This window comes from Convolutriloba macropyga, chromosome 15, assembly GCF_964194025.1.
Source record: "Convolutriloba macropyga chromosome 15, txConMacr16.3, whole genome shotgun sequence".
NCBI classification, from domain to species: Eukaryota; Metazoa; Xenacoelomorpha; order Acoela; family Convolutidae; genus Convolutriloba; species Convolutriloba macropyga.
The window spans coordinates 37,889,644-37,917,278 of record NC_134482.1 but is presented as its reverse complement, the minus strand read 5'-3'; the positions used below and the strand labels follow the sequence as shown (position 1 = coordinate 37,917,278).

The 27,635-nt window shown below is 32.2% G+C and overlaps 1 protein-coding gene across 1 annotated transcript in view; it reads left to right on the top strand.

Moving 5' to 3' along the window:
* Positions 1–27,635, top strand: part of LOC142354661 (epithelial sodium channel subunit alpha-like) — a 58,008-nt gene that overhangs the window by 27,598 nt on the left and 2,775 nt on the right. Inside the window, exons 5-9 of the mRNA XM_075407015.1 lie at positions 965–1,207; positions 19,680–19,768; positions 20,525–20,756; positions 22,047–22,276; positions 24,207–24,394. Coding sequence (XP_075263130.1) covers positions 965–1,207; positions 19,680–19,768; positions 20,525–20,756; positions 22,047–22,276; positions 24,207–24,394 — 982 coding nt within the window. The remainder of the gene's footprint in view (positions 1–964; positions 1,208–19,679; positions 19,769–20,524; positions 20,757–22,046; positions 22,277–24,206; positions 24,395–27,635) is intronic.

Here is a 27,635-nt window from a genome sequence, read left to right as displayed (position 1 = left end):
GGGAGCGGGGATAGTAAAAGCAAAAACGACTAAGCTTGGGGCCGAGGCAAAATATATCCAGAAAATTTTAAGTGTCTGTATCTCTTAGTTGTCAAAGCGGTCGAGGAATTGAACTTTCTTCAATAATGCTGTTAATTCAGTGTGAAGTTTAATAGCATTCTCTGAAAACTGTGGATTAGACTTCTATTCTAACTCCGCTTCAAAATCCTGTTTGTATGGTTTATCTTAATTTTTAATGAATTTAACTTAGAAAAAAGGCACTTAATTTTTTGTTGCCTTCACTATGTTCACTGCAATTCTTATTCTACTTCGTTAGGTAGTTGTAAAAGCAGTGAAAAGTTTCAACACATTTTCAGAATCCAAATTTTGTTCAAACATGGTGAAATTCAGTTCAGCTCAATTTTGTTTTAAAAATATGAACTTTTAAATCTTATGAACTTTTTAAATCTGCAATTTTCCTGCTGATTCCGTGACTGGGAGGAAAATCAAATTTCTCAAGTCACATAATTTAATAAAGGATTTCGCAAGGCTAGCTCAACTGAATACAAATTCTACGCTGTAGAAATACACTTCTTTTGCTACGAAAGAGGTGTGAGCAGTAAGAAACTTTTTGTCAATAACCAGGGAATTAATTTTTGGGGCAAATAGAAACAATTGCCGCAAAAAATATTTATAGCCTGGTACATTTACTGAAAGTTGCATAGGACCTTTTATGGTTACCAAGAATCATATATGACCTAGTATGACTTTGAAGAATTTGAGAATCTGTTCTGCCGCACCAACAACTTTTAAGAAATCTAACATCACATATTGCTTGTTTACGTAGTAACGTGCTATATAGAAACCTATAATTTGCAATTGGAGTCTTAAAAAACAGAGCGTGGAGGGCCAAACAGAATAATTTGTTTGAATTTTCCTCTTGTTTGAATAAGTCCTCCTGTTTCCTCTTTTTCCTCTTTTTCAGGAATCAACGACTGCTTGGATTTATCTGACGAGAGCAATTGTTCAAGTGTATCTCCACCAACAAGTAATACTTATGACAACTTGACAGGTGGCGAAAATGGAATTCTAAATATTGATCTTTACAACAAAATTGATTGGACCACATCTCCTGACTGGTTCGATGCTTACAAACTCAGTAATTTTGAGGATCTCAGAGATCTTTATGATTTCACACTTATGGAGCGTGACCTGGTCAAAAATACAGGTAAAATTGTTTGGGTAATTTTGACCTGCTTTACTTCTTTTGGAACTGTTATCTTAACACCCCAGTAATTTAAATTTTCGTAATTTGTAAGTAATAACCTGACCTGATGTTGACCTATTTAGAAACAATCTATTGACAAAACGAATATTTAAATTTGTAAGTGGGGGAGGAAACTGCTTCATCAAAAGCTCTTGCGCAACAGTTTTTTGTTTATATTCCGTTTGCTCATATTTTGGAGAAGAGCGACTGACCCATTTTTAAAGGGACTTGACTGCACAACTAAGGTCGAAGGCCAGAATTTCTCGAACTAATTTGTCACAACAAAAAGGCTCGCTAATGTGCGTTTGAATGTGATAATTGCACCCCGCTCACCACATTTTAAACTTAATTGTTATCCTTATTCAGATTAGATAATAAGGTCAAATAAGAAGAAAATGGGGTTCAAAAATCAGATTTTTTTTGAAAAAGACAAAATAACAACAAAGACAAACCTCAGAAACTCGAAAAAAACCAACTACTCTATATATCTACTACTTGCTTATACCCCCATTTTTCTCACTACTATATATTAGCTCTATATTCAATCAAAAAATCAATAAAAACAAAAACTACATCACAGAAGAATTAGCTTATTTGAATATAACACTTATAAACATGCTCTCTGAATTGATTTCTAGTATGACCATATCTATATCTATGAAGATAAATACATAGTCTACATTTCCTATTTCTAAATCTGTATAACGATTAATGTTTATAAACATTACACATACTACATGTTAGATATTGATCAGGATCAGAATAATGATATCCCAAATGTTCTATATAATCTTTCACTTTAACCATAATTTTACACACATAACAAGAATATTCTAATTCTTTACAATTATTACAACATTCTTTCCAAGACTTATTTTTACACTCATTGCATTTTTTCCAAAATATTCCCGAAATAAATACATCATGTCTCAATCAACTAATACTAGTGTCATAAACTTTTGCGACGTCTGTATTTAATCCTTTGAATCGAAGAAGAGTTTATACACGCATCAATCGTACGATCTCAAACATAAGGAACTATTGGAGAAAATGTTTGAGTCTGATGAAGAGGAAATCTTGGAGAAGGTGTATAATTCGGATGAAGATTATTATATTATTAAAACTAAGACTAAAACTAAGGATATTATTAAAACTAAGGATATTATTAAAACTGAAACTGAAACTGAAACTGAAACTGAAACTAAAACTGAACCATGCTGGGTTTAAAAATCAGATAGGTCTACCAACTCACATGAATAAACACATGAGAGAAAGTGTTATCTCAACTGATCCAAGCTTCGCTAATCAGGGAACCTGCTTCGCAGATAATTATACTATTAAATCAAGCTTTAATCAAAGACAGCTAAATATTACTAAGCCGGGTAGTTATATTAATGATATTTATGAACCTATAGATTACATATTAGATGGGTTTAAACCACTTAAATCATATAAATATAAAGTTACGGCCAATTGCTTATATAAGAAGAGAGGAGAAGAAGAGACTAAGACAACTCTTATAAACTTTAGAACTGATGAATATATGACTAAAGATCATCGACTTGATCTAAACCAATGGCTAGATAATACTAGAGAAACATATGAGGGTTATGGCTATGATTATGAGTTTCTTGGAATAACTGACATTCAGCCAAAAAAAAGAAAGAACTAAACCATCATTAGGATTATATGTTGAACTACCATCAAATCTAATAACTGGATCGAAAGCTATTTTAAATATTAAAAGTAGCAAATTTAATTGCTTAAGATTATGTATTACAGCCGCATTATATCCTGTGACCCAAGATGCAACTAGAGAAAATAAGTATATTAATAATCTAGTCGATGACTGGGAATATAATGAAACTGCATATGATTATATAACAAAAATCCAAAAAAAATATAATATCAATATTTGGTTTTACAGACCTACTCAAGATAGTAACATAGCAAAAGTAGAATGCTTAGAGAAATGTTCTAACTTTGTAAAAGGTAGACATAATGTAAGAATACTAGCATGGAATGAACACTGTGCTCTAATTAAAAATGTAGAAGTATTAGTAGAAAGACCCAATACCAAACATGCAAAATTCTGGTTTTGTGATAATTATACCTATTGGTTTAGCTCTCAATATAAATATGAAACTCATGAATGCTTTGTCCAAATCAAACCAAAGATTCTTTGCCCTAAATTAAAACAAATTAAATTCAAGAATCAACATAAACAACAAGAAGTGAATAATGTTATATTTTGTGATATTGAATGTTACATGAAAAGAACAGATGAAAAGATTGGTAGCAATACATATAAGATATCTGAACAAGTACCTATTGCTATTGGTTATAGTTGGCATAGCAAAGATGAAGTATATAGCAGATCCACGAAGTGGTTACACCAATCAGCGAAGCTGTTACACCAATCATACTTTGGTCCAGACTGCATCAAAGATTATGTTAGAGATTAATTAGAAATAGAAACAAAACATAGCATTAAGATAAACAAAGCAATGCTATTTACAGAAGAAGATAAAATGTATCATGATGCTAATGATATATGTCACATTTGTAATAAAAACTGTGTTAATACAGTTAGAGATCACTCTCACCAAACAGGTAGATATAGAGGCATTTAATATTTGTAACTTAAACTATAAACAACAAACCTTCATTCCAGTAATATTTCATAATGGAAAAGGCTATGACTTCAATCTATTATTTAATGAGATATTTAAACAGAAAAATAGCAGGAGAAGAAATGATATCTTGCCTAGTACTAATGGTAAAGCTAAACTGTTTAGAGTGGGCATATTAAAGTTTATAGATAGTTACATTTTCTTGACAATGTCTCTTGATTAAAATGCAAAGGTTTACAACATAAAAAATAAAACATTATATCCTTATGAATACCTTAAAGATGAGAATAGCTATAATATTAAACTGGGCAATCTATCAATTCAATACTTTAGATCATCACTAACAACTAAGTTACCAACCCAAGATGAAGTAGATGATTTTAACAATTCTAATAAACACGAAGTGGTTACACCAATCAGCGAAGCAGTTACACCAATCATACTTTGGTCCAGACTGCATCAAAGATTATGTTAGAGATTAATTAGAAATAGAAACAAAACATAGCATTAAGATAAACAAAGCAATGCTTTTTACAGAAGAAGATAAAATGTATCATGATGCTAATGATATATGTCACATTTGTAATAGAAACTGTGTTAATACAGTTAGAGATCACTGTCACCAAACAGGTAGATATAGAGGCATTTAATATTTGTAACTTAAACTATAAACAACAAACCTTCATTCCAGTAATATTTCATAATGGAAAAGGCTATGACTTCAATCTATTATTTAATGAGATATTTAAACAGAAAAATAGCAGGAGAAGAAATGATATCTTGCCTAGTACTAATGGTAAAGCTAAAAAGTTTAGAGTGGGCATATTAAAGTTTATAGATAGTTACATTTTCTTGACAATGTCTCTTGATTAAATAGCAAAGGTTTACAACATAAAAAATAAAACATTATATCCTTATGAATACCTTAAAGATGAGAATAGCTATAATAATAAATTGGGCAATCTATCAATTCAATACTTTAGATCATCACTAACAACTAAGTTACCAACCCAAGATGAAGTAGATGATTTTAATAATTCTAATAGTAATAAAACAGGTAAAGAATTAACATTAGAATATATGAAAAATGATATATTCATTTTAGGACACTGCTTCAATCTATTTGTTAAACTAAACATGAATACATATTAACTCAATCCTCTACATTATATTATTCTACCGGGCTACAGCTTCGATTGTTTCCTAAAACAAAGCAAAGTTGAATTAGACACAATACAAGATGAGCAAATACTAAAAGACTTCATTAGTGCAATGAGAGGTGGCATATGTGGTGTTATGGGTCATAGGTATATTGGAAGTCAGAGTCAAAGATCTATCAGGGAACCTGCTTTGCAGATCCACGAAGCGGTTTCACTAATGGCAGAGCATGATCAAAGATCCATATTGTACATCGGTGCTAATAACGTATACGGTTCTGCACTAATGCAAAAGCTACCTTATAAAGATTTTGAGTACTCCAACGCAACTCTAGACAAAGTATTAAATACTTCAGATGATAGTGATTACGGCTATTGGTTTATCTGTGATTTAGAATATACTAATGAATGTAAAGAGCGAACTAGCAACTTCCAACTACTACCCCAAAGAAAAGAAGTAGAGAATAATGAACTAGGATACAAACAAAGACCTTCAATTTCTTCAAAAAGAGAGAAACTAATATTAGATCACAATAATAAATATGAATATCCAATACTCTATCGAATGTTAAAGTTTTTTGTTAGGATGGGTATAAAGGTTACTAAAGTCCATAGAATAATTAAATTTAAACAAGATTATATAAATAGAGACTATATTGAACTTAATACTAAAATGAGAGCAGAAGCTAAAACTGAGCCTGAGAAAGATATATTGAAGTTAATGAATAACACATTGTTTGGTAAAAGTTGTGAGAATCCGTTAAAGTATCTAGAAGCCAAGATCCTAACTAATGATTATGAAATACCTAAAGCTGTTTGTAAACCAACATGTAAAGATGTAATTAGATATGAAAACTATACTCTAATAGAATTCTATAAAAAGGAAACACAATATGATAAACCCATATATCTAGGCTCTACTGTATTGGAGTTAAGTAAACTCCGTATGTATAAATTTTATTATGATGTACTGAAACCATCGCTAGAAGACATCAACCTTCACTATATAGACACGGACAGTTTTATTTCAAGTTATAGTAGAAGTAATGTTGACAACGAGCACATGGACTTATCTAATCTAGATGATCCTATAAAAACAAATAACAAAGTCCCTGGAAAGTTTAAACACGACCTAGAGTGTAAAATAATAGAAGAATTTATTGTATTAAAACCCAAAACATATAGTATAAAGAACTATGGCGCAAAAGGGAAAGGAATAAAAAAAAGTAATGGAAAGCACGAGGAATATTATAATTCTCTAATAGATAATAGAAAGGATTAGGGAAGGATAGTAGAGGAAAGTAGGATTCAAGAAGTGGGAAGTTGTATGACCACAATTAAGATAAGTAAAAGGAGTTTAAGTAATTTTGAAGATAAAAGATTTTATGTAAATAATATAAAAAGTTATCCCCTAGATGAGAACATGTATTTATTCAAAAGAGATTTATTAAATAAAATCTGCGAACAGACTTCGTCTGTGGCAAACCGACGGACTCTGGTAAACCGAGCACTGATAAACAATATTTAAGAATTAACAATTAAGGAAGATAGAAAGTTTATTGAAGCCGCTATTAGATTATATAATGAACTGTAATAATTATTTTTATAAAATGACAAGGCTAGATAAACTCATAGAATTAAGTAAACTACAAAAACTAAACAGAAGAAATAGATTAGAAGATTAATTAAAACAACAAGAATATTATGGTGAAAAAGAAGAGTTATTTGATCCTCTAACTAAAACTTTAAATACTAATAGTGAAATACTACAAGCTGACCAAACACAAACAAAGGAAGCAATCGGTGAAACCGCTTCCCGGATTGGTGAAACTGCTGCGCAGATCGGTGAGACCGGTTTACGGATAGAAGACAACACAAATGCATTGAAAGCTTTAGAGTTCTCTCCCGTTCAACAAAGCGGGTTCTCTGTCAGAGAGCCTATCACATTACCAGGTCGAGAGGGCAGGTTGTTTAAACTAAGTAACGAGATGCTTGATATTCTAGCAGATATGAGAAAACTAACGAATATTCAATTACGATTAGACAAATGAAAATGAGTTTACAATTAGTAATGTGCCCACTCATATAACACCAAATGGTATAAAATTAAGAAATAACAACTATGATTTCACTAAAGGTTTCCTTATGTTTATCACTAATAAAAATGTGACAGCAAGAGACATAAAATGTGATGAAAACAAAATAAAGCAATTTCTAAGGGATATTGGTTATAAACAAAGAGAGGATACTAAAAGTAATAGATCGAAAGTTATAAGAAGATTATCAATTAGTATCGCATCACCGAGAAGAGATTCCTTTAGTAGTGAATCCACTGTTTATGATACTAATGAAGAAGAAGAAGAAGAAGTTAAAGCTAGTGGTCTTGCTAAGACTGACCCCAACAATCAGGGAACCTGCTTCGCAGATCAACGAAGTTGCCATTTAAATCAGCGTAGATGTGACTTCGTCAATGGTTTAATAGAAAGATTAGAATTATTCATATTAGAAACAATAGCTGGTCATGATGAATTATATGATGTAATGCTAGATATATCTAAGCAACTATTATCTATGAATATTATTAATCAAGAGCAACTAGATAATGTTGTTTTTATCTATGGTAAATGAGCAAGCTCACAACTTCGTTGATAGGTGAAGCCATGACTACATCCATAAAAAATGTGGAAAACAACAACTATTAGCTAAAGAAGTATTCAGTCCCCAAATAACAAAGTTTAGAAGAGAAAGAATAATACCACTATATAAAGATGAAACATGGTCAGCTGATTTAATTGATAAGTCATCTCTAAGTAAATACAATAATAATCATAATTTTATATTAACAGTTATAGATATATTCACAAAATATGCATGGGCTATTCCATTAAAGAACAAATCTGGTTTATCTATAACTAATGGTTTTAAAATAGTATTAAGTGAACATCCACAAGGTGGCTCTCAACCTAGAAAACCAGAAAAGTTATGGGTAGATAGAGGTAGTGAGTTTTACAATAAAACATTTAAATCTTTACTTAAAGAATATGAAACAAAACTATATTCTACTTATAGTGATTTAAAGGCTGTGTTTATAGAGAGATTTAATAGAACATTATTACACATAATTAATAATCCAATTATCATCAATGGTGATGGTAATTGGGTAAATATATTTAATGATGCAGTCATAACATATAACAATAACATTCATTCAACAATTAATATGACACCTGTTGATGCTTCTAATAATCCCGATAGGGTTAAATTCTCATTCATTTACAGGAATAATAAACCTTAACTTAAAGTTGGTGATTATGTTAGAAATGCAGATAAACGTAATATCTTCTCTAAGGGATACACTTCTAATTGGAATAGAGAGTTGGTTAAAGTTAATGAGATTATAAAAACACAACCACCAACTTATAAGATAGAAGATATGAATGGAGAGATAATAGAAGGTAAGTATTATGAACAGAAACTATTAAAATCCGAGTTTGACTTTCTTTGAATCTAATAATAAAGTTTTAGAATCATTAAATATAGACCTCCGGTCATCTGCGAAGCAGATTCCCTGATAAGCCAGCAAGCTGGACAGACCTACGGTCAGCTACAAGGTAGATTCAAATCTTTCCGTAAATAAGTATAAAGATGACAAGAATTAGATTCAATGAGGCTAAACAAGTATCATCAAATATTAGTCTATCACCAAGTAAGGCCCGTCAATTATTCTTAGAAGATAATGATAATATTGACCTGAAAGATACCTATAAAATTACAAATGTACATCCTCCGACAGATGGAAAAGATGTTGTTAATAAAGAGTATTGTGACAATAACGTATTATCCTATTCTTAAAAAAATAGACATTTTAAGTAGAAACATAACTGAACTAAGAAAGGGCGACTTTGATAAAGTTTCAACTAAAACATTACAACTAAATGAAACACGAGTTAATGTTGAACTAATTAATGAATTTATTCAATCGGCAAATGAAGTCACAAATACTGTTAACTTTTGTAATAAGGTTGCTGCTGATACTATCTCTAAATATGATCAATTAAATCAAGAATTTGATAATAATAAGTTTAATCAAAATATTACTAACATACATTTAGATGATATGTTTACTAACGGTCTAAGAGAAATGAAAGAATACAATAAATCTCTTAGAAAATTTATAGTACAATATATAATTGCTACACTTTTACAAAGTACGTTAGTTAATAATAAAGAGCAAGCAAGACATGAGATGCATTATGGTTTTAAACAGGAAGATATAATGAAAGAAATAGAAAGATTTTTTACTATTGAAAATGAGCAATCCAACAGCACCGAGTGAAAGATTACTATATCCAGATTTGTCATCAGTATCAGAACGATTAGTCCGCGAAGCGGCTGAGAAACAGATCAGCAATGCTGCAACATCCAATGAACAGTTGACAAGTGAAAAGATTCAAGCCAATAATAAATTTAACAACAACATTAACATTATAAAAGATATTGGAAAGTATTATGAAACAGAAACTAATAACTATAATAAGAAGTTAAGTAGATATAAGAGTTAATTTTAACGTAGCTGAGATAACAGAAATAGTATTATCATCTATAGCAACAACTGCAACATCAACAGCAGTTGCATTAACAGGTATATGATTACCTTATTCTATACCAACAGCTTTTGCTACAGCAACTGTTTGTGGTTCATTATCAAAACAATTAATACTAAAAAAAGAAATAAAATTATAAAGTATTCACAAATGTATATTTTAAGTAAACAGTTTAGTGATAAGTTTAATAGACTATATACTAAATCAATGAATGTTAATAAAATAGATAATGATGAGTATAATGAATTAGTTAAGATATATAAGGACTATAAGAAGAATCGGCGAAGCCGCAACTCCGTTGACAAGAAAAACGAGCTGAGTGTTTTTTTAAACTAAAGTTGTTAGTGTTTAGTTATAATAATGTATTTAGTAATAATAATGTTAATATTAAAATATATCCGCTAGCGGTTACACCGATCAGGGAACCTGTTTCGCAGATAGATTATATATGAGCTAGTCTTAGTCTTAGTTATACCCATACCCATAGTTATATTTAAACTCTAATATAATTAAATATCCTTTCTTAATACCTAAATATAACCCTCTTCCTTTTTGTACTACCTTTATACCTTCATAAATAGTTGCAAATTTAATTAAATCAGGTGTGGCTGATAAAGCAGCTCTTGGGTTTCTAGATGCAGCCGCACTTCCTATTTTACTTGCTATTTCTAAAGCTCTTACTGGATTATTAGCAACCTTCTTTCCAAAGTTAATCGTAGCTCTACCAACACTTTTAAAGAAATCTTTCAGTCCCTCAGCTTCTATTGTTGCATCACTAACAGTCATTGACTTATTTCTCTTACATTTAACACATTTACCCTTCAACATTTTAGTACCTTCTGAAGTAATAGCTCCTCTTATATTAATATTACCACTATAATGTCTTAACGCTAATAACCTTTCTAGTTAATACTAATGCATGACAAATAACATCTGCAACTGCAGCACTAAATTTAAAATTAAGTTGTATTGGTTTTGGACCTATATGATCACTTTGATATCTAGTATCAAATACATATATTCTATAACTACTTTTGATTGTTCTATGGTTTATATATGGTTTTATATTATGTGGTAGCCCATTGTAATCTTTATTAAAGCTAACAATCTCTTTGAAAGCCTCAATATAAATATTAGCACCATAATTAATATTCATTCTATCCTCAGGATAAAACTCGCTACCAATCATACAATAACATTCAGTAACATTCATTATATGAAATGTACTTGCATCATGAGTTTGTTCATTAACATTATAATTTTCAAAACCAACTATTGTATATTGTGGTCTTTTCATACCACTTTCCATACCCAGATCAAACAGAAAGTTAGTAGCATTGGGTACATTCTTATAAAATGTCTTTCTTTCATAATAACTAGAGTCTACATTATTCTTTTTACTTAAACCCTTTTGCACAATAATTCTATTGTCATTACTAGGATCAATACTGGGCACACACCATGATATATCTCTAATATGGATATTACTATCATTAAAAACTGTATCAGCCCCAACATTAACTCTAAATAGAGCTCTATCATTATTATTTCTTTTTAATATTTGTTTAAACCCTAAGCCGTATATAGTCTTTTCTAAATCATTTACGAAACCAAATAGATCACTCATCTTAATCATCATATACATATGACCTCGTTCTGCAGCAATATGGTCACCTTTAAGTTGACTATCTCTATTGCGTTGATTTCTAACAAAACCACTCTCATATTCATCACCAATACTAGTTAATAACTTATACATCAATGGATTAGGATGACAGTGATCTATATATTCAATTGTCCTACCACCACTAGTTTCAAGCTTAATTGAACTAAACAATGCCATCATACCATAATTAACTAATCTGATATTAGCATTATTAGCAAATACACCACCAGCATCATCTGATACAACAAACTCTACCTCTAGATATGAATCATGTAAATATAAATGAATCACTTCTCTATTGAGTATGACATTAATGTTAGTGTTGATTGTATTCATTGTTGCCAGATTATTTGGTTTATTTTTTAAAATCTTACTTTTGTGTATATCATTATTATAACCATAAGTTGTATCCAAATTAAAATTCATTTTTGTAAGATAAAAAAAGACTGATAGTTTAATTTTATGGGAACTACAAAAGATACATGATGCTTTAACTAAAACTAATGAAGAGCATACACTTAACTTTGGAATGATAAAATCAACAGAAAAGTTTAACTTTAGTGAACCTATACTTAATACAACAAAATTAGGTTTAATTAGATTATCGGTTTATAATTCGGTGTTTAATGTGAATAGGAGAAATAATCAATTCTTTTATGCTAGTACTGTTATAGAAGGTGAAGCAATCCCGGAACTGGCTTCGCCAATCCGGGGACCGGCTTCGCTAATAGCAGAGCCTCTTAGCTCTATCAATAACACTGACTCAAACATTACATCTGTCCTTAATTATAATTATAAAGGAATTCCATGGCTATATTCAACTATTACACCGGGGGCATATGAGTTAACTGACATAGCAGAATTAATAAAAGAAGAAACTGATGGTAATGTTATAATAGAACCTGATAAGAATACGATGAAATGTTTAATGGAAATAAAACAGGGGGCAATTAGCTTTGATGTAGAAAACTCAATAGCCCCATTACTAGGCTTTAGAAAAATAGTATACAAATAGGGTAAATATACATCTCAGAAAATTGTTGATACTATGGGTTTTAGTACTATTAACATTCATTGTAATGTTATACCTGGTGTAAAGATAATGGGAATAACACAGACATACTATATACTTTTACTCTAACAGAATCACCAGGTTAGGTGATAAATATTATACCAACTAATATATTGTATCAAAATGTAACAAAAGATAGAATAGAATATATAGAGTTTCATATTAAAGATGAGCATGGAAGACCTAAAGACTTTAATGGTGATGTATTGAGTTTTACTTTACATCTGACGTAGTCAGCTGGGCGAAGCCCCATCTGGTGCAACCAGCAACAACTTCGTTGATCTAACGTAGTCAGCTGGGTAAAGACCCATCAGTGAAGCTGCTTCGCAGATCTGGTGTAACCAGCAACTTCGTTGATCTAGTCTAGATATAAACTTAAACTTAAACTAAACTACAAAACCATCTTAGTTCAATTAATTCTTAGTTTACCATTAATATTTTTATTTTTAGTTATATCAATGACAATGTAATTATAAGGCTCTTTCCATACCTTATTATATATATTAGCAAAATCATTATAACAAAGTTCAACATTATTAAAGAAATCTTGATATATCGATGCTAGGACTTTACCTCTTTGTTCACATAAAATAAATAGATTACAATTCTCTCTAACACTCTGTCTATCTATTTTGAATAGATTTTAATTAAGATATATCATGTTACAATTAATATGTCTACCCCTACAAAAGTATTCATTAATAACTGGTTTTTTGGCTCTAACATCATCGAATATCTTTAGTTTCTTTAGGTCTTTGGGTAGTTTATCGGGAGATGGTAAATCTTTTATATCTTTAAAAAACTCAACATCTCCTTTGTCGTTTATTCTCTCTACACCTTCATACTGATCTCCAGTAAGTCCAATAATGTATAGCTTATCTAAGTATATTCTATACAGAATTAGTTCTTTAATAAGAATGTCTTGCCGCATTCACTAGGACCAGATATTATACATCTAAAGTTCTCTGGGAGTGTAGCTTCTGTAATTTTATTATCATCTTTTAGCCATGATTGTAGATCCTCATTTTTATTTACAGAGATATTGTTACTAGGATCAGTGTAACTGCTTGGTTTACCACAGACGGAGTCTGTTCGCGGATATTCTTTGTTGTTAGATTTACCCCTTTGATGTTTTTCACCAAATAGATATAAAAAATGATCCTTATCATTATCATTATCATTGTCATTTTCATTACCATTATCATTAACATTTTCATTCTCATTATCGTTAACATTATCATTATCATTAACATTATCTTTATCTTTATCATTATCCTTATCATTATCATTATCATTAACATTATCATTAACATTATCATTAACATTAACATTAATATTATACTTAACATTGTCATTATCCTTAACATTAACATTATCATTATCATTAACATTATCATTATCATTGTCATTAGCATTATCATTATCATTAACTTTAACATTATCATTAACATTATCTTTATCATTAACATTATCAATAACATTATCATTAACATTAACATTACAACCTAAACAAAAACACTCATTATATATTCCTGGATATTTACATTGATTAACTAGAATATTCAAAGCATTGTTATTTCTAAATCCTCCATCAATGAGATAGATCATATATAAACAATAAGTCCCACAATAAGATTCGTCATATTGTTGTTTTCTCTCATTAGAGCCTAGATCAATATATTCTTCTAAGAATAATGGTGGGGTCTCAACACCAAAACTATCAAAGTAATATTTTGGACCACTTTCTTTTCTTATAACTAAAACCCAATATGTACCATCAGTTGGATGTAAATTTACAATAATGTTGGAGTTAACAGATTGTTTTAGGCCTTTAATCTCTCATCACTATTTCAGTTGGTGTTAGACTTATATCTTTTCCTATATCTTTTATTCTGATATCACTCATAGCATTATTATCAAAATTAAATTCATTATTGAATTCCTCAAAAGATAGGATAAGCATTTTTATATATAATTTTTATATCTAAGAATGGAGAAAGGAGTATACCTTTTATTTTTATTATCATAATTGCAATTTGTTTTATATTTTATATTTCGATACCGAGTAAATATACAAAACTAGAAGAAAGCTTTGGTGGATTTATGAATAGGAGTCTAGTTAGATTTGAAAATGAAAAGTCACCATTACATACTATTGTTTATGGTGGAACTGGCACAGGGAAAACATATTTTATTAGACAATATTTAAAATTATACTTAGAACCGCCAAGCGGTTTCATTGATCAAAACCAAGACCAAGACCAAGACCAAGATCAAGATCAAGCTAAAAGCATAATCATTGTATGTAGAGATGATAGAGATTGGATAGATCCTGAGACTGGGGAGTTTTATATTGGATTTAATAAATGTGATATAAATATGATCACATTAAAAAATAAGTCTAAATTCAAAGATAGCGTAATTGTTCTTGATGATATGGGCGATAAGTTAAATAAGGATATAGCTTATTATTTCACCGAAGGAAGACATTATAATATTTAATTGATTGTAATGTGTCATAAACAACCTCAAAGAATTAATACAGCAAGAATGAGTTGTGATACTATTTCTTTAACAACTTATAATGGAGCTGATCTATTTAAATATTTCAATTAAATATATAAATGTGAACATACCTTCAATAAAACAATTAGTGAAATAAATAGTAACTATTATAATTGCATAGATGGTGTGTCAGATTAACTTCGTTATGGTATAAATAAATATAATAGGAAAGAGAATACTTTTATTATTATTGATAAGAATAGAACTATTTTATATGACTCGAGAGTTGGTTTCCTTGATTTAAAAGCTCTTAGTTTAAAAGATGTATTAGAAAGAGAAAATATAAATAAAATAATAGCATATATGAAACCACTCATGATAAATGCAACAGTTAGAAATGTTATTAATCACGATAAGTATATATTCTATTTTAAAAAACTTCTTAAATTAAATAATATTAAAATACAGAATGATGTTCTAACACAAGAAATGGTTACAGGAAAAAGTATAAAAAAATTTATCAACTATATGTGGAATTATATGCTCAGGTTTAATCATAATTAGTCATATTTATCCCGATATGATATCAAGAAATGCTGGGGTATAGCAATGGGAGCAAGTATTAACAATGTTGAATAGAGTAAGTAAATTGGTTAACTATGGATATGGAGAAGATCTGGGAATTTGCAAAACAACTCCGTTGAGCAGTTGGGGAACCAAGACCGAAGGTCCTTACACTGATTTGCAAAGCATGTTGCAGAATGATCAACGAAATATAATACAGGAAAAAAAATTAAATGAAGAAGATTGCCTTTTAAATAGAAGGGGAGGAAAGTATTTAAACAATATATATGAAAATAATGAAGAGTTTAGAAAAGAAATTATACATTTTATTAGAGATAAAAAAGAATAGAATTAGACCTTGAAGTGATTTTAGATAGAAGATATAAAACTAATATGCTCAAATTGACGGGGAAGAAATTTTTAGCTGAGTATATCACATCTAAAGATAATACTAAAGATATAATTGAAATCTTGGTTAAATAGTATGAGAGTAATTGAAATTTAGCCAATAGTGAAACATGAGCAAACATTTATAATTTTGCCCTATTATAAATGGTTATAAAATGTTTAGAGTGTAATCATAAATGTGGAGATCCCTTTAATCTAGCTTTTCATTATTCAATATGTCATGAAGATAAAATTGGTAAATGTGCATGTGGTGATAAAACATTAAGCGATATTTGCATAAAAACTGATTGTTCTTTTGAAGATGAATCTGGATATAGTCCTAGTATTGACTCTAGCTATAATTCTAGCTCTAGTCCTAATCCTAGCTCTAGCTCTAGCTCTAATCCTAGCCCTGACTCTAGCCCTAATCCTAGCTCTAGCTCTAAAGTTATAACTAGATGTTGTAATAGATGTAATTATGTAAAACCACTAACTAATTTTGATATAAGCAAGTATACATGTAGAAATTGTACTTCTACTCAAGTTAGTTGTCTATTTTGCCTTTCTATTGTGAGATATGATGGAATGAATGCTCTTGTAAAAAGACAACATCCAGATGTGGATATACCAAAAGGATTTACTAGAAATCTGACCCCCAATCCTATTATTACACAAACTGAAGAAAGTTGTTCATGTAAATATTATAATTTTGTCTCATTTCATATTAATAATGGGATAAATATAGAAAAAGTAAAAGAAAAAATAAATTTATTAAAGAGTATAGATAATTTAATAAAAATAAAAATTTATTAAAAAATTTAAATAATTTTAAAATTTATTTAAAAAAGAGGGAAAGCAATCTTTAAGCGGGAAAAATAGTGATTTTGTACCGGGGCATCACTCCGATAGGGGCGATTTGGCTCTTAAAGAGTGATTCGCTCCTAAAATAGGGATTTCGCTCTTTTTTTGAAATTTGCTTTTTTTTCAATAAATTATTAAATTTTGCTATTACTTTGGGTTTCAGCTTAATTATGACTTGACCAAGTAGTAAATAAAAAACAAGGATCTTAATATTATATAAATATTAGCAAATTTTAAAATTTATAAAGGAGTTAAGCTTGTTCTTTTTATTCAAGTTATCCAAGAAGTGGTTACACCAATTTTCGCAAGTTGGTTTTACGTGCTTTTTACACGGTCTCACTAGTTTTATACTAGTATCTGGGGACGTCCACTGGAGTCAGTGTGGATAGAACCCAAACTATCCGTCTGATAACAGATAATTACCAGCTTAACTCGACACTATTGGTTTGCACTAAGTGAGCCAAGAAATGATAGATTTTGAGTGAATATTAAGGTAATATGTAGTAGTGGATAAAACAATCTAATATATAGTAGTGAATGAAATGGGGGTATAAGCAAGTAGTAGATATATAGAGTAATTGGTGGAAGGGGCTCGAACAAGTGCATGAAAATTTTTTGAGGTGTTTCTACTATGTAAAATTAGCTCAAAACAATTGAAATGCGCTTGGAGAGCACCTTTTACCCACTACTATATTGAAGCCATTAATAAACTAAACTTTTAACTAATATAATGTGCCGTTAAGATTATATAATTTATTACGTCACTTTGGGATTAATCTGAACATCAATCACGTCTGTTCCTAAAGTCACTCTGAGAAATGACAAAAAAGGGCGACGAATTTTGATGATATCAAAGATCAAAAATCATTCATTTAAAACAAAAGTGCCATAAAGATTTTAAAATTGGGAGGATTTTATTGAGGATAAGTAAAAAGTTGAGAAAAAGGGAAACAAAAAGCAACGCTCAAAAATAAGTAATTGAAAAAAAAATAAGTTAAAAAGCATTTATTCCAATAGATATCAGTCCAAGGCATTCAAAAGGTTCACTCCAAACTCCAATGGAAGCTGAAGTACAAATCATTATTCAGAATATGTCGTTCAGCTACAAGAAGAAAATGAACACATGCCAAACCAAAAATCCAAGTAAAAATCAGTACAAAACTTTTTCAAATTAGTTAAAGCCTTAAACTTTTCAGTGCATATACTATATATTTTTTATTGAACCCGCCATCAATAGCCACAGTCTTGGTTATTAATGCGATACTGTAACAAGACACCAAATAAAAACTTCGATTAAGGGACAATATTCAAAGATGACACAACTTTTATGTGATTTCGCAGAGTCATAGTCAAAAGACAACTAGTGTAATAATAATAAAACCACTGCGAATTTATTTGTTGTTCTCGCAGGACAAAAAATGCTCCTTTTCAGACTACCATACAAGTATAGTAATTATGATTTAAAAAGGGGAAAGTTCGAGTTTTTCTTAAAAAAACATTCAAACTCAAAAGAACCGTCAATTAACAAGATGGTTTTCGGATAAACATCCATTTAAATTAGATGAGAATAACCAGCATCAGTTTAGCATGGCCGTGTCAGCAGCTTTAGGTCTGTACATCTGGCAATTTTGGAGAAACCGAGCTAAACGCATATTTGCTGCTTTTTCCATGTAAAATTCTATTTAATTTTCTTTTTTTTTTCATTTCAAAATTTTGCCAACATTTTGCCCAAAAACACTAGCCACTCTTTCCAGTAACCCTCCGTTTTTGTTAAAGTAAAAACAATGACACTATTGTTAATAATTTTACATATTTTTAACAGCTGTTAAAAATATGTAAAATTAGTAACAATAGTGTCAATGTTTTTACTTTAACAAAAACGAATGGTTATCTTGCAAGATCTTGCAAGATTCTGGCAAAATCTTGCAAGACGATACATCGCCTTGCAAGATTTTCTTCCAAAATTTTGCAAGATCTTGCAAGATAACCCTTTGTCTTGCAAGAATCTTGCAAGATAACCATTCATCTTGCAAATATGCAAATAAATGGAACATGATCGAACAAGATCAACATGAGACGCGAACATTGCTTCCAATCAATTGTGATACATAATTACAACCAAAATAGCATCAACTTTGTTTTTTTCCGCTCAAAGTACAAATTGAATCAATTTCGAAAAAGAAAGTAAATTGTTTTCCACAGTAGCAAAACAAGAAATTTGAAGCACGAATTAATGAAAATAAATGAGAGTAACCAGTATTAATACCAACGGCTGTAATAAAACACAGATATCTGGTATAAATTTTGTTTCAAATTATCTCTGAAAACTCATTCCACTATATTTTGTCAAAAGTTTGCGCTAAATGAAAGATAATGCGTCTAAAACAGCCAATGATAGCAGAGCTCGACCGGAACGAACTTGCAAGAATCTTGCAAGATAACCATTCTTCTAGCAAGATCTTGCAAGATAGCCATCGTCTTGCAAGATCTTGCAAGATAACCATTTTTTGCATGATCGTGCAAGATAACCATTTTTTGCAAGAATCTTAGATCTTGCAAGATATCCATCTGGCCTTGATTGAAAATTGATGAAAATTGATGAAAATTTGAGTAAAATTTTGTCAAATGTCGAATGCTCACAAAAACTTTAGAGCTCTATAATTTGTTGCTTTTTGTTTCACTATTCTACGCTTAACAGGCTTTCTATTGACACTGCTCACAACTCTGTTTATTGAATAAACCAATCGGTCAAAACTAAAAACCCAGTTGAGCATTATGCGCAAAATGCCAGGTGTGCGCTAGAAATATTCTGGACCAGGACAATTTCGAGCGCACACCTCGACCTGGGTATAGCTCCTCTTCCCACTGCGGTGGGGTCGGAACAAAAAGTGTGAAATCGATAGAAGCTTTAGTGAGAAGAGAAGAGAGACATGATCTGTATTCACATTATGATATGCAACAGAAAATGAGGTTTCTTTTTTCAGGAAATGACGTTAATTCATTTATCCGATCTTGTGCATATGATCAACAAGAATGCTCAGTTGACGACTTCCACCAATTTGAGCACGTGAGGGTGAGTAGGATGGGCTATTACTTTTATCCTCTTATTTGTGGGTACATATTAGTTTAACCCATCATCGAAATAACCAAAGTCATAAAAACCAAACAAGCAAAAATTATTATCTTAAATGGCAACTAAAAGGAGTTTTTACCTTTGTGTTTCACAACTTTCCAGCAAATTGTTGTACATAAGGAGGCTAACTAAAAGCCACCGAAAATTAGAGAGGAGAAATTCTGGCGACAGAGAATTTAAGGAATTAAGTTTCATAGAAAACATTTTTTATACAAAATTTAATTTTGATTTAGAACCGTAGTTGATTCATAACAAGTTATAAAACCGTTTTATGATACAAAGCAAATGTAATTGATGGCCTGGGTACCAAAAAATTCTGAAACAAAATGAATCGTAGGAGCTCATTTAAAATGAACGAAAAAAATACAAAAAAGGCAGTTTATTAGGAAATGCTTTAAAGTGTGTCAAGGTTTTCATCACTGAAAGTTGCATTTTTCAGCGAATTTCTCACATAGATATCACAAAATTTGTCTGATTTTGCAGTTTAGATTTGTCTGATTTGCAGTTTACAGTTTCCAAAAAGAATTTTTGGTTAGAAATGGTCATTCAGGTTGAGCTGACTAAAGCGTGACTTTTGTTAATACTTCCGTTATAATTTAGATATTTAGACAGCCTAGTGCGAACCTAATTTCATTATGGTACTCATTATAATTTGATTTTTTTTCGTTTTTAAAGAATATGACATCTTTGTTTCAGTACGGAAATTGTTTCACCTTCAACGCCCCCATTGGCAACGATGGAAACTTCAACGAGTCCCAAATCGTACGCACTGGCCGAACTGGAGGAGATTACGGGCTGAAATTAACCCTTTTTGTGGACAGTGACGACTATCTGGGCCTTTTAGGGCAGAACACCGGAGTTAAAGTTGTTATTCACTCCGCAAGGATCGAACCAGATTTGATAGCCGACTCCTTTATAGCCAGTGTGGGTAAGAGAAGTCATATTTCAGTTGGTAGTAAGAGTCTTGCGACTCAATTTCGGACCCCTTTCCTCACTTTGCCCTCTGATCAGACTATTTTCTAGTCTATGCTAATTACCAGATCAGCGGTCTCGTTCAGATTTCTTGTTGTCACAACCTAACTGTGGTATTTGCTAACTCCATATACTGCTAAAGAATTAGAGCTTAGAGGACTCTAACCTACTATCTCTAGAACCGCGGGAAGGAACCATTGCACCAAAGCTCTGCTGAAGTTGAAACCTTGTTAGCTTGATATACCACAAGCTGGGTTATTACATTGTTTTTATTTAGAATTTTTCCCCCGATTTGAGAGTTTGGAGCTCGCACCAAACTCCAAGAAAAATCAGCTCTAGACGATTGCTGATACAAATCGCAAATGCAATATTTGTTTGCTTTATTTTCTGGGTTTACGGTTTCCGTCATGAATTATTTATCAGTAGGTTTAAATGCCCGATTTCAACAGACAATTGAGAAAAAAATGTATACAAAAAGTTCTGATGATAAATGATATTGCGTTCGAACCCCAAAAGCACTCAGATCAAGATTCTGGGATCTTTTCCTTTTGTGCCCCCAGCTTAGTGGGTGCATATTATTTGCACCCACAGACGCACGTGCCATATTTTAACATAGTGATGTACTATGTAATGGCACGTGTTCCGTAACTGGGGGCACATAACGTGCAGCGTTTGTTATAAGGGCTTTCCATTTATGGCACCCACCCGTATTTACTGTAACGGGGATTGAGGAGAGGCGATACGTGATATGGCCCACTAAGCAGGGGTGGGGGCCATAACGGGAAAGACCCTGCTGTGAAATGGGTATGTTAACGAGCATTGACTTCCCAAGTTGAGGTGCCATCCGGAAGTGACCTCTGATCATCCGAAGTTCAACGCACACGGTGTGTTCCCAGACCATAATTACAGGGTCTGGGTTTTGGTTCCGGATGGGAATGGTATGATCAGAGACAGTTTTGAGCGCACATTTAGCGCACACGGTGTTTTGAGCGCACATTAGTCTGATCAGAGGTTACTTTCGTCTGGGATGGTCTGATCAGAGGTTACTTTCGTCTGGGATGGTCTGATCAGAGGTTACTTTCGTCTGGGATGGTCTGATCAGAGGTTACTTTCGCCTGGGATGGTCTGATCAGAGGTTACATTCGTCTGGTACGGTCTGATCAGAGGTCACTTCCGGATGGCACCTCAACCTGGGTTAGCATATTTTCATAAAGAAAAAAAAATATTTGATGATATTTGTTTGCAGGTTACGAAACAGAAGTTGCCCTCACCCGCGAGACAATTTCCCGATTGCCGGACCCTTACAGCACCTGTATAAACACGTACCCAGACTTCCTTCCAATGTCGGATGTGAACCGGCAGTTCGACTACAACCGGAGGGTGTGCCAGAGTTACTGCTACCAGTACCACATGAATCTAGAGTGTGGATGTTATGACGACTACACTGTCCAAGTTGACACCCTCTGTGACTTTAAGGTATCATGTCTAGGATTCGGATCTTTCCCATTATACCCCCCCCCCCAGCTTAGTGGTCAGATAACCTATAGCCCCCCATCATGGTAATTATACCATAATGGGGGCTATAATTTCATGGAGGGGCTATATTGGGAAAGACCCTAGGATTCTACTGGGTTGATGCATCCAAAAATATCTGCATCTAAATTTACAACTTAGAGGGACTCCCCTCATTGCCCTTTTACTAACCCCACGAGTTCAAAATTGCGGCGACTACGAAAGTCGTAGTTTAAGCCGTTAATTGGGCTAAGGGGTTATTATCATCCTATGGGGGGCGAGATTTAAATTGTTATCATTTATTCTGTAGATCTGCAAGGACTTTATGACTGTAGATCTGCAAGAAGACTTTTGTTGTTGTGAGTGGTCAAAAAAGCTCGAAAATAAACTTTCAAATAAGCCAAACTTTGAATAAAAAAATTTTTCTGAAACCAGAACAGATTTAATTGAACAGAACGCAAACCAAACACATTAATGTTTCTTTTCCTTCTTATAAACCGTGCGCTTGTAGTTAGGGAATTATTTACCAGCTATCTAAGTGGTACTGACAGTTTCATGTTAAAAAAGTGCTACTTTTATCTGATTCACATAAACCGCAATTTTTTTTCGAACTTCATTTTAGAGCTAATCATTTTTGAGACATAATACGTAAGCATTGGTCTTCTTCGGAACAAAATCTCAGCTTTGACGTTTTTGATGGATTTTTAAGATTGAATCTTTTTCTGCTCGATTAATGACATGAACTCTAAAAGATATCATTAGACTTCCAAAGTTCGGTACGGCCTTGGAAGAGGCGTAACAGGTTTTTGCAATTTCGAACTGTTTCGACACAAATTTTTTGACCATCAGGCCTACCTGCAGAGCAAATTAAAGTTCGAAAAAATTATCTTAGAAAAATTACAAAACTTGATACGGCCTTATACGGCACCGTACTAAGTTTTGTAATTTTTCAGAGATTTAAAAAGTTATACCCAGTGCCATAAAGTGACGAAAAAGTGACTTGTATGAGATAAGCGGTAGATTTAAAGTCGATTTTAGGAATTTAGAATTTACAAATTGGTAATTACATCAATTGGCTACGGTGCCGTAGAAAACTTATTACGGCCTTATACGGTGCCGTGCAAAGTTTTGTAAGTTTTTTACGGCAGCTTATAAGTCTTAGTAAGTTTTCAAAGTTTTGTCTACGGTGGGCAACCTGGGTTAAGTCGCCCTCCTTTTGAAAACAAATGAAGCGCCTAAATAACTTGTAGTGCTCCGTAAACATTGCAATAGGCTTTAATATAGCCAATTAATTATAGAAACTCGATAACACTAATATGAAATATTCTTGAACACGGTACACGTCTCAAAATCTTTTCAACGCAAAAATCCAGATTAGAACAAAATTGCACTGGTAAAATTAGAGTAAAGAAACAATTTCTTAATAAGTTGTTCAGTCAATAAAGATGGACCGAGACAAGCCGAGAGAAACCAAGTGTTTCAAGTTAAATAGCGGCCAAAATCACGATCTAATAAGCCATTAACCGAGTAGAGAACTCATCAAAAAATATAAGATCCTGCGCAAATGGGATCTCTTCCGTTTGTCCCCCCCCCCGCTTAGTGGGTGCATATTATTTGCATTCCCCACACGCACGTGTCATATTTTTACATAATATTTTACTATGTATTGGGCACGAGCTCTGTAACGGGGGGGGGGGGGAGCATAAAGTATTGGGGGGGGGGGGCACAAACGGAAAAGATCTCGCAAATGTTATCACGATTTTTCAATTATTATAAAAAAACTAACAAGAATTATCAACCAAACTTCCTCAAATAAATGTCTTATTATGAAGGCTTGTAAACTTTAACCTTTCGGTTGTATTATTAATTTTCATGCTTAGTTAGAGTTGTTTAGGATTCTGCTATAGCAGTATGCAAAGCCAGCGTCGACCTCAAATTCATTATTGGTGAGTTGACTTGTGCGTGTGATCAAGAATGTGACTCAGAAAGTTACTCAAAAGTGGTGTCGGCTATCAACTGGCCATCCGTCAACTATCTCCCGTTCTTCGCATCATTCTCCTGGCAACAAGCCATTGCCGACAAGTTGGTATAGTTTTAGGGATATGAGTCTGAATTTAAAGGCTAAACACGGTTGAAACACTCTCTCTTATTTCATTCCTATTATTGATTGCAAGATGATGAAAAACTTGCACGATTCCTGCAAGATTTGGAGGTCTTTTTATCGCTAGGGATGTTAAACTTTATTCACTTTCAGCGGAGAGTTCGGTGAACCTAATTAATATGCGGTGAATTTAAGAGGTAGCGCAGGTTCTGGTTGTTTTTCACCCCGTACTGAACCTCCAGAGTAGACCAGAGCTGGATCAGAGTTCCTCCAGTGTAAGATATCAGCCATCTCCGGGTTTAGCTGTGGCACGGTTTTTTATCCAGAGTAGGCCTTCTCTGGGGCTAGTCTTCACAGAGCTAGGCCAAGGGTAAGTCTAAAATAGGGTTGCTCTCCACAGAGTTGATCACATAGTAGGTTTAATCTGGAGTTGCTGTTGACAGAGTTGACCGCAGATAGGATTCCTGATTATCTTACTAAACACCAAATTAATGTTTTTCTTCCTGTTAGGGTAATGATTTCACTCGCATTTCCAAAAATCCTTCTAGGAAACCTTACAACTCTTTCTGAGTTTTCTTTATTAAAGGACAGTTAATCAGCATTTCTTGACCTGGACTATCCTTAAAGTTTTCCTCAGAACTGCTGCAGGGCATTTCAAGGTTCCGACTCCGCTTTATCCACATTCTTGACTTAATTGGCTACCAAAAAATGAAGAGATAGAAAACTTTCAAAAACATATATATCGTTTCATAAACAACCAATGGAATCAATGATGCCACCCTAGAGGACCGAAGAACGCTGTCGATACTAGGACTGCTAGAAAGGACAATAGCAAATATCGAGCAACAAACATTATTTACGACCAAAACTCGATGTCTAAAATAAAAAAATCATAACAAAGTCAAACTGGCATCAGATACAACCAAAACCAAACAGTTTAACTTATACTTCATTAAAAACAATATGGGGCCTGTCCTCATTGCAACTGGTTAAAAGGTCGACAAAAACGAGCAAAGAGGTGCGAAGATCAAAAATAGGTTTCCAATTTTGAACACAATTATTTTTACTAAAATCCCTAAAATATTCATTTTCATCTCCATAGGAAGCAATTGAGACATGTTATCATCCAATTTTCAATTGCGCAAAATTTCAAAGCCAATGAGACCTACAATTATTTTTATAAATTAAAAGAAAACAAAAATCTTATAAAATGTACAAACATAAGAAAAAATCAAACATTTTACGAGATCCGTTAGTAACAGTAGTAAAAAGTCGAAAATAAATATTTGAAGCTAGAGCATTTTTAGAAGTCAAGTTATAATTCACTGGAAACGGGTTGTGAACTGTGTTTACAGAGACTGAGCAACACATTGACCGAAAAATTATTTTAAAAAATGAAGCGCAAAAACCCAATTAAGTAATTGAAAACAAATATTTTCAGAAATCATAACTGACTTAAAACTTCACCAAACAGCGATGAATTAAGATGCAATACCTTAGCAAAACAATTGAGCCAGTTAAGAGACTAAGTCAAGAGCCCCCAAAAATAACAACAAATGTATAAAGAGGCAAAAACTTCTAACATATTTACGAGATCAAACTGTTCAAGGCACTATAATTATAAGATGTTAACTGCAAGAACTACAAATTGTGACTATCCTCATTTTAACATCAAAAAGTTTGCCTGATAAAAGGACTAAGTGAACATAAAACACAGAAATTAAACAGTATAGAAATCTCGAATACTTTTTATGAAACTAATGGTCGGAGCAATCGGTCACAACGTATAACAAAGCGCAAAAAAAAAGTTTGAATCAGCAAAAATAACTGAGATTTCTATTAAGTGAGATTAGGTTACAGGGTTACCAAAGCTAAAGCAACAAGAGTACAGTTGAATTTTTTAAATTTAATTTTAAAGTCATTGAAACAAACATTTATAAACTGAAATCTTCAACTAGGTTGATTTATACGTCCTGGGGAAGCAACTGAGACCTATCGTTTTTAAATAATTGAATTATAACAACAAAAAGAATGACAAACGTAGGCAAAGGCAAAAAAACACTGTTTTGCGAGATAACTGTATCTCAGCCCAAAAAGTACAAATTCTATAACAAAAACAATAAACATATTTAGATACGCCTTTCACCAACGCTGTGCATTTTTCTCACTATGCGTTCCTTCAGTTGAGCTTGTCAATAATGTGACAATTCGACAAGGAAGCAAGATGAGCTCATAAAATATGCAATTATGCTCAAAAATAAAAAAAATGAAAAGGCGTAGTATCAAAACAAACAGACCACTAGTTGAACATAAAACAGTTAGAGAACTTAATTTATAAGCCACGGGAAACTGTTTCTGCCTGTTTTTACTGAGACTGCGCCAGAGATAAATAAGACAAAATAGTGTCAAAAATCAAAAAAATCACCGATGTTTTCTTAAAACATTTTTTAAGGTCATAACAGACATTAGATAGCAACTGAAAGAAATGTCTAGATTCAGTTAAACCTCCCAAAAAATAACTGGATCTTTGAATGGGGACAAAAAACCAATGGGCAACAAAAAAGATATCAAATGAAAGCAAAATTTAAGAAGTATTGAAAAGATTTTTCACGAAAACAAATGGTTAGAGTCATAAAAACCATGAGCTTAACTCTGAAACCGTAATATAATCTGGTTGGGCACATTTTTTTAAATACTATCTGTGATTTTTTGAGCCCTGATTTGAAATTCTTGTAAGTATAATTGAGCTTACATAAAAAACGTTTACATAGCGGATTTGCTTTGAAAAAAAGTCGCGGCCCCTTAAAATTTGAAAACATTTTATATTAAATATCCATGGCGAGATCAAGGTCAGCAGAGATTTTGGTGAGCGCCTAAAAACGTAGTCACTTGTTTAAATGGTCTGAAATAGATGAATTTTTCCACAAAAGTTTTCAATTTGTCTAAAATAAAAATCATTTTTGTATAATTATTGAGCTCAAATTTTCAAAATCTTGCAGAGTTTTAATTCCAGAAGAATCCCCAAGCCTGTGGGTGTACAACTAGCCCGTTTATCACCTTTAAAAAATGGCTGCAGTTTTCAGGTATCTACTTCCAGCAAATTTAAAGCAAGTCGGCTAAATGCAAATTTTAATCCGAATTGGGTCCCGAAAAAATTCGAACTTTGAAAAATTTTGCATTAATTCCAGCCAAAAAACTCGGATTCAACAATTCAGCAACCCT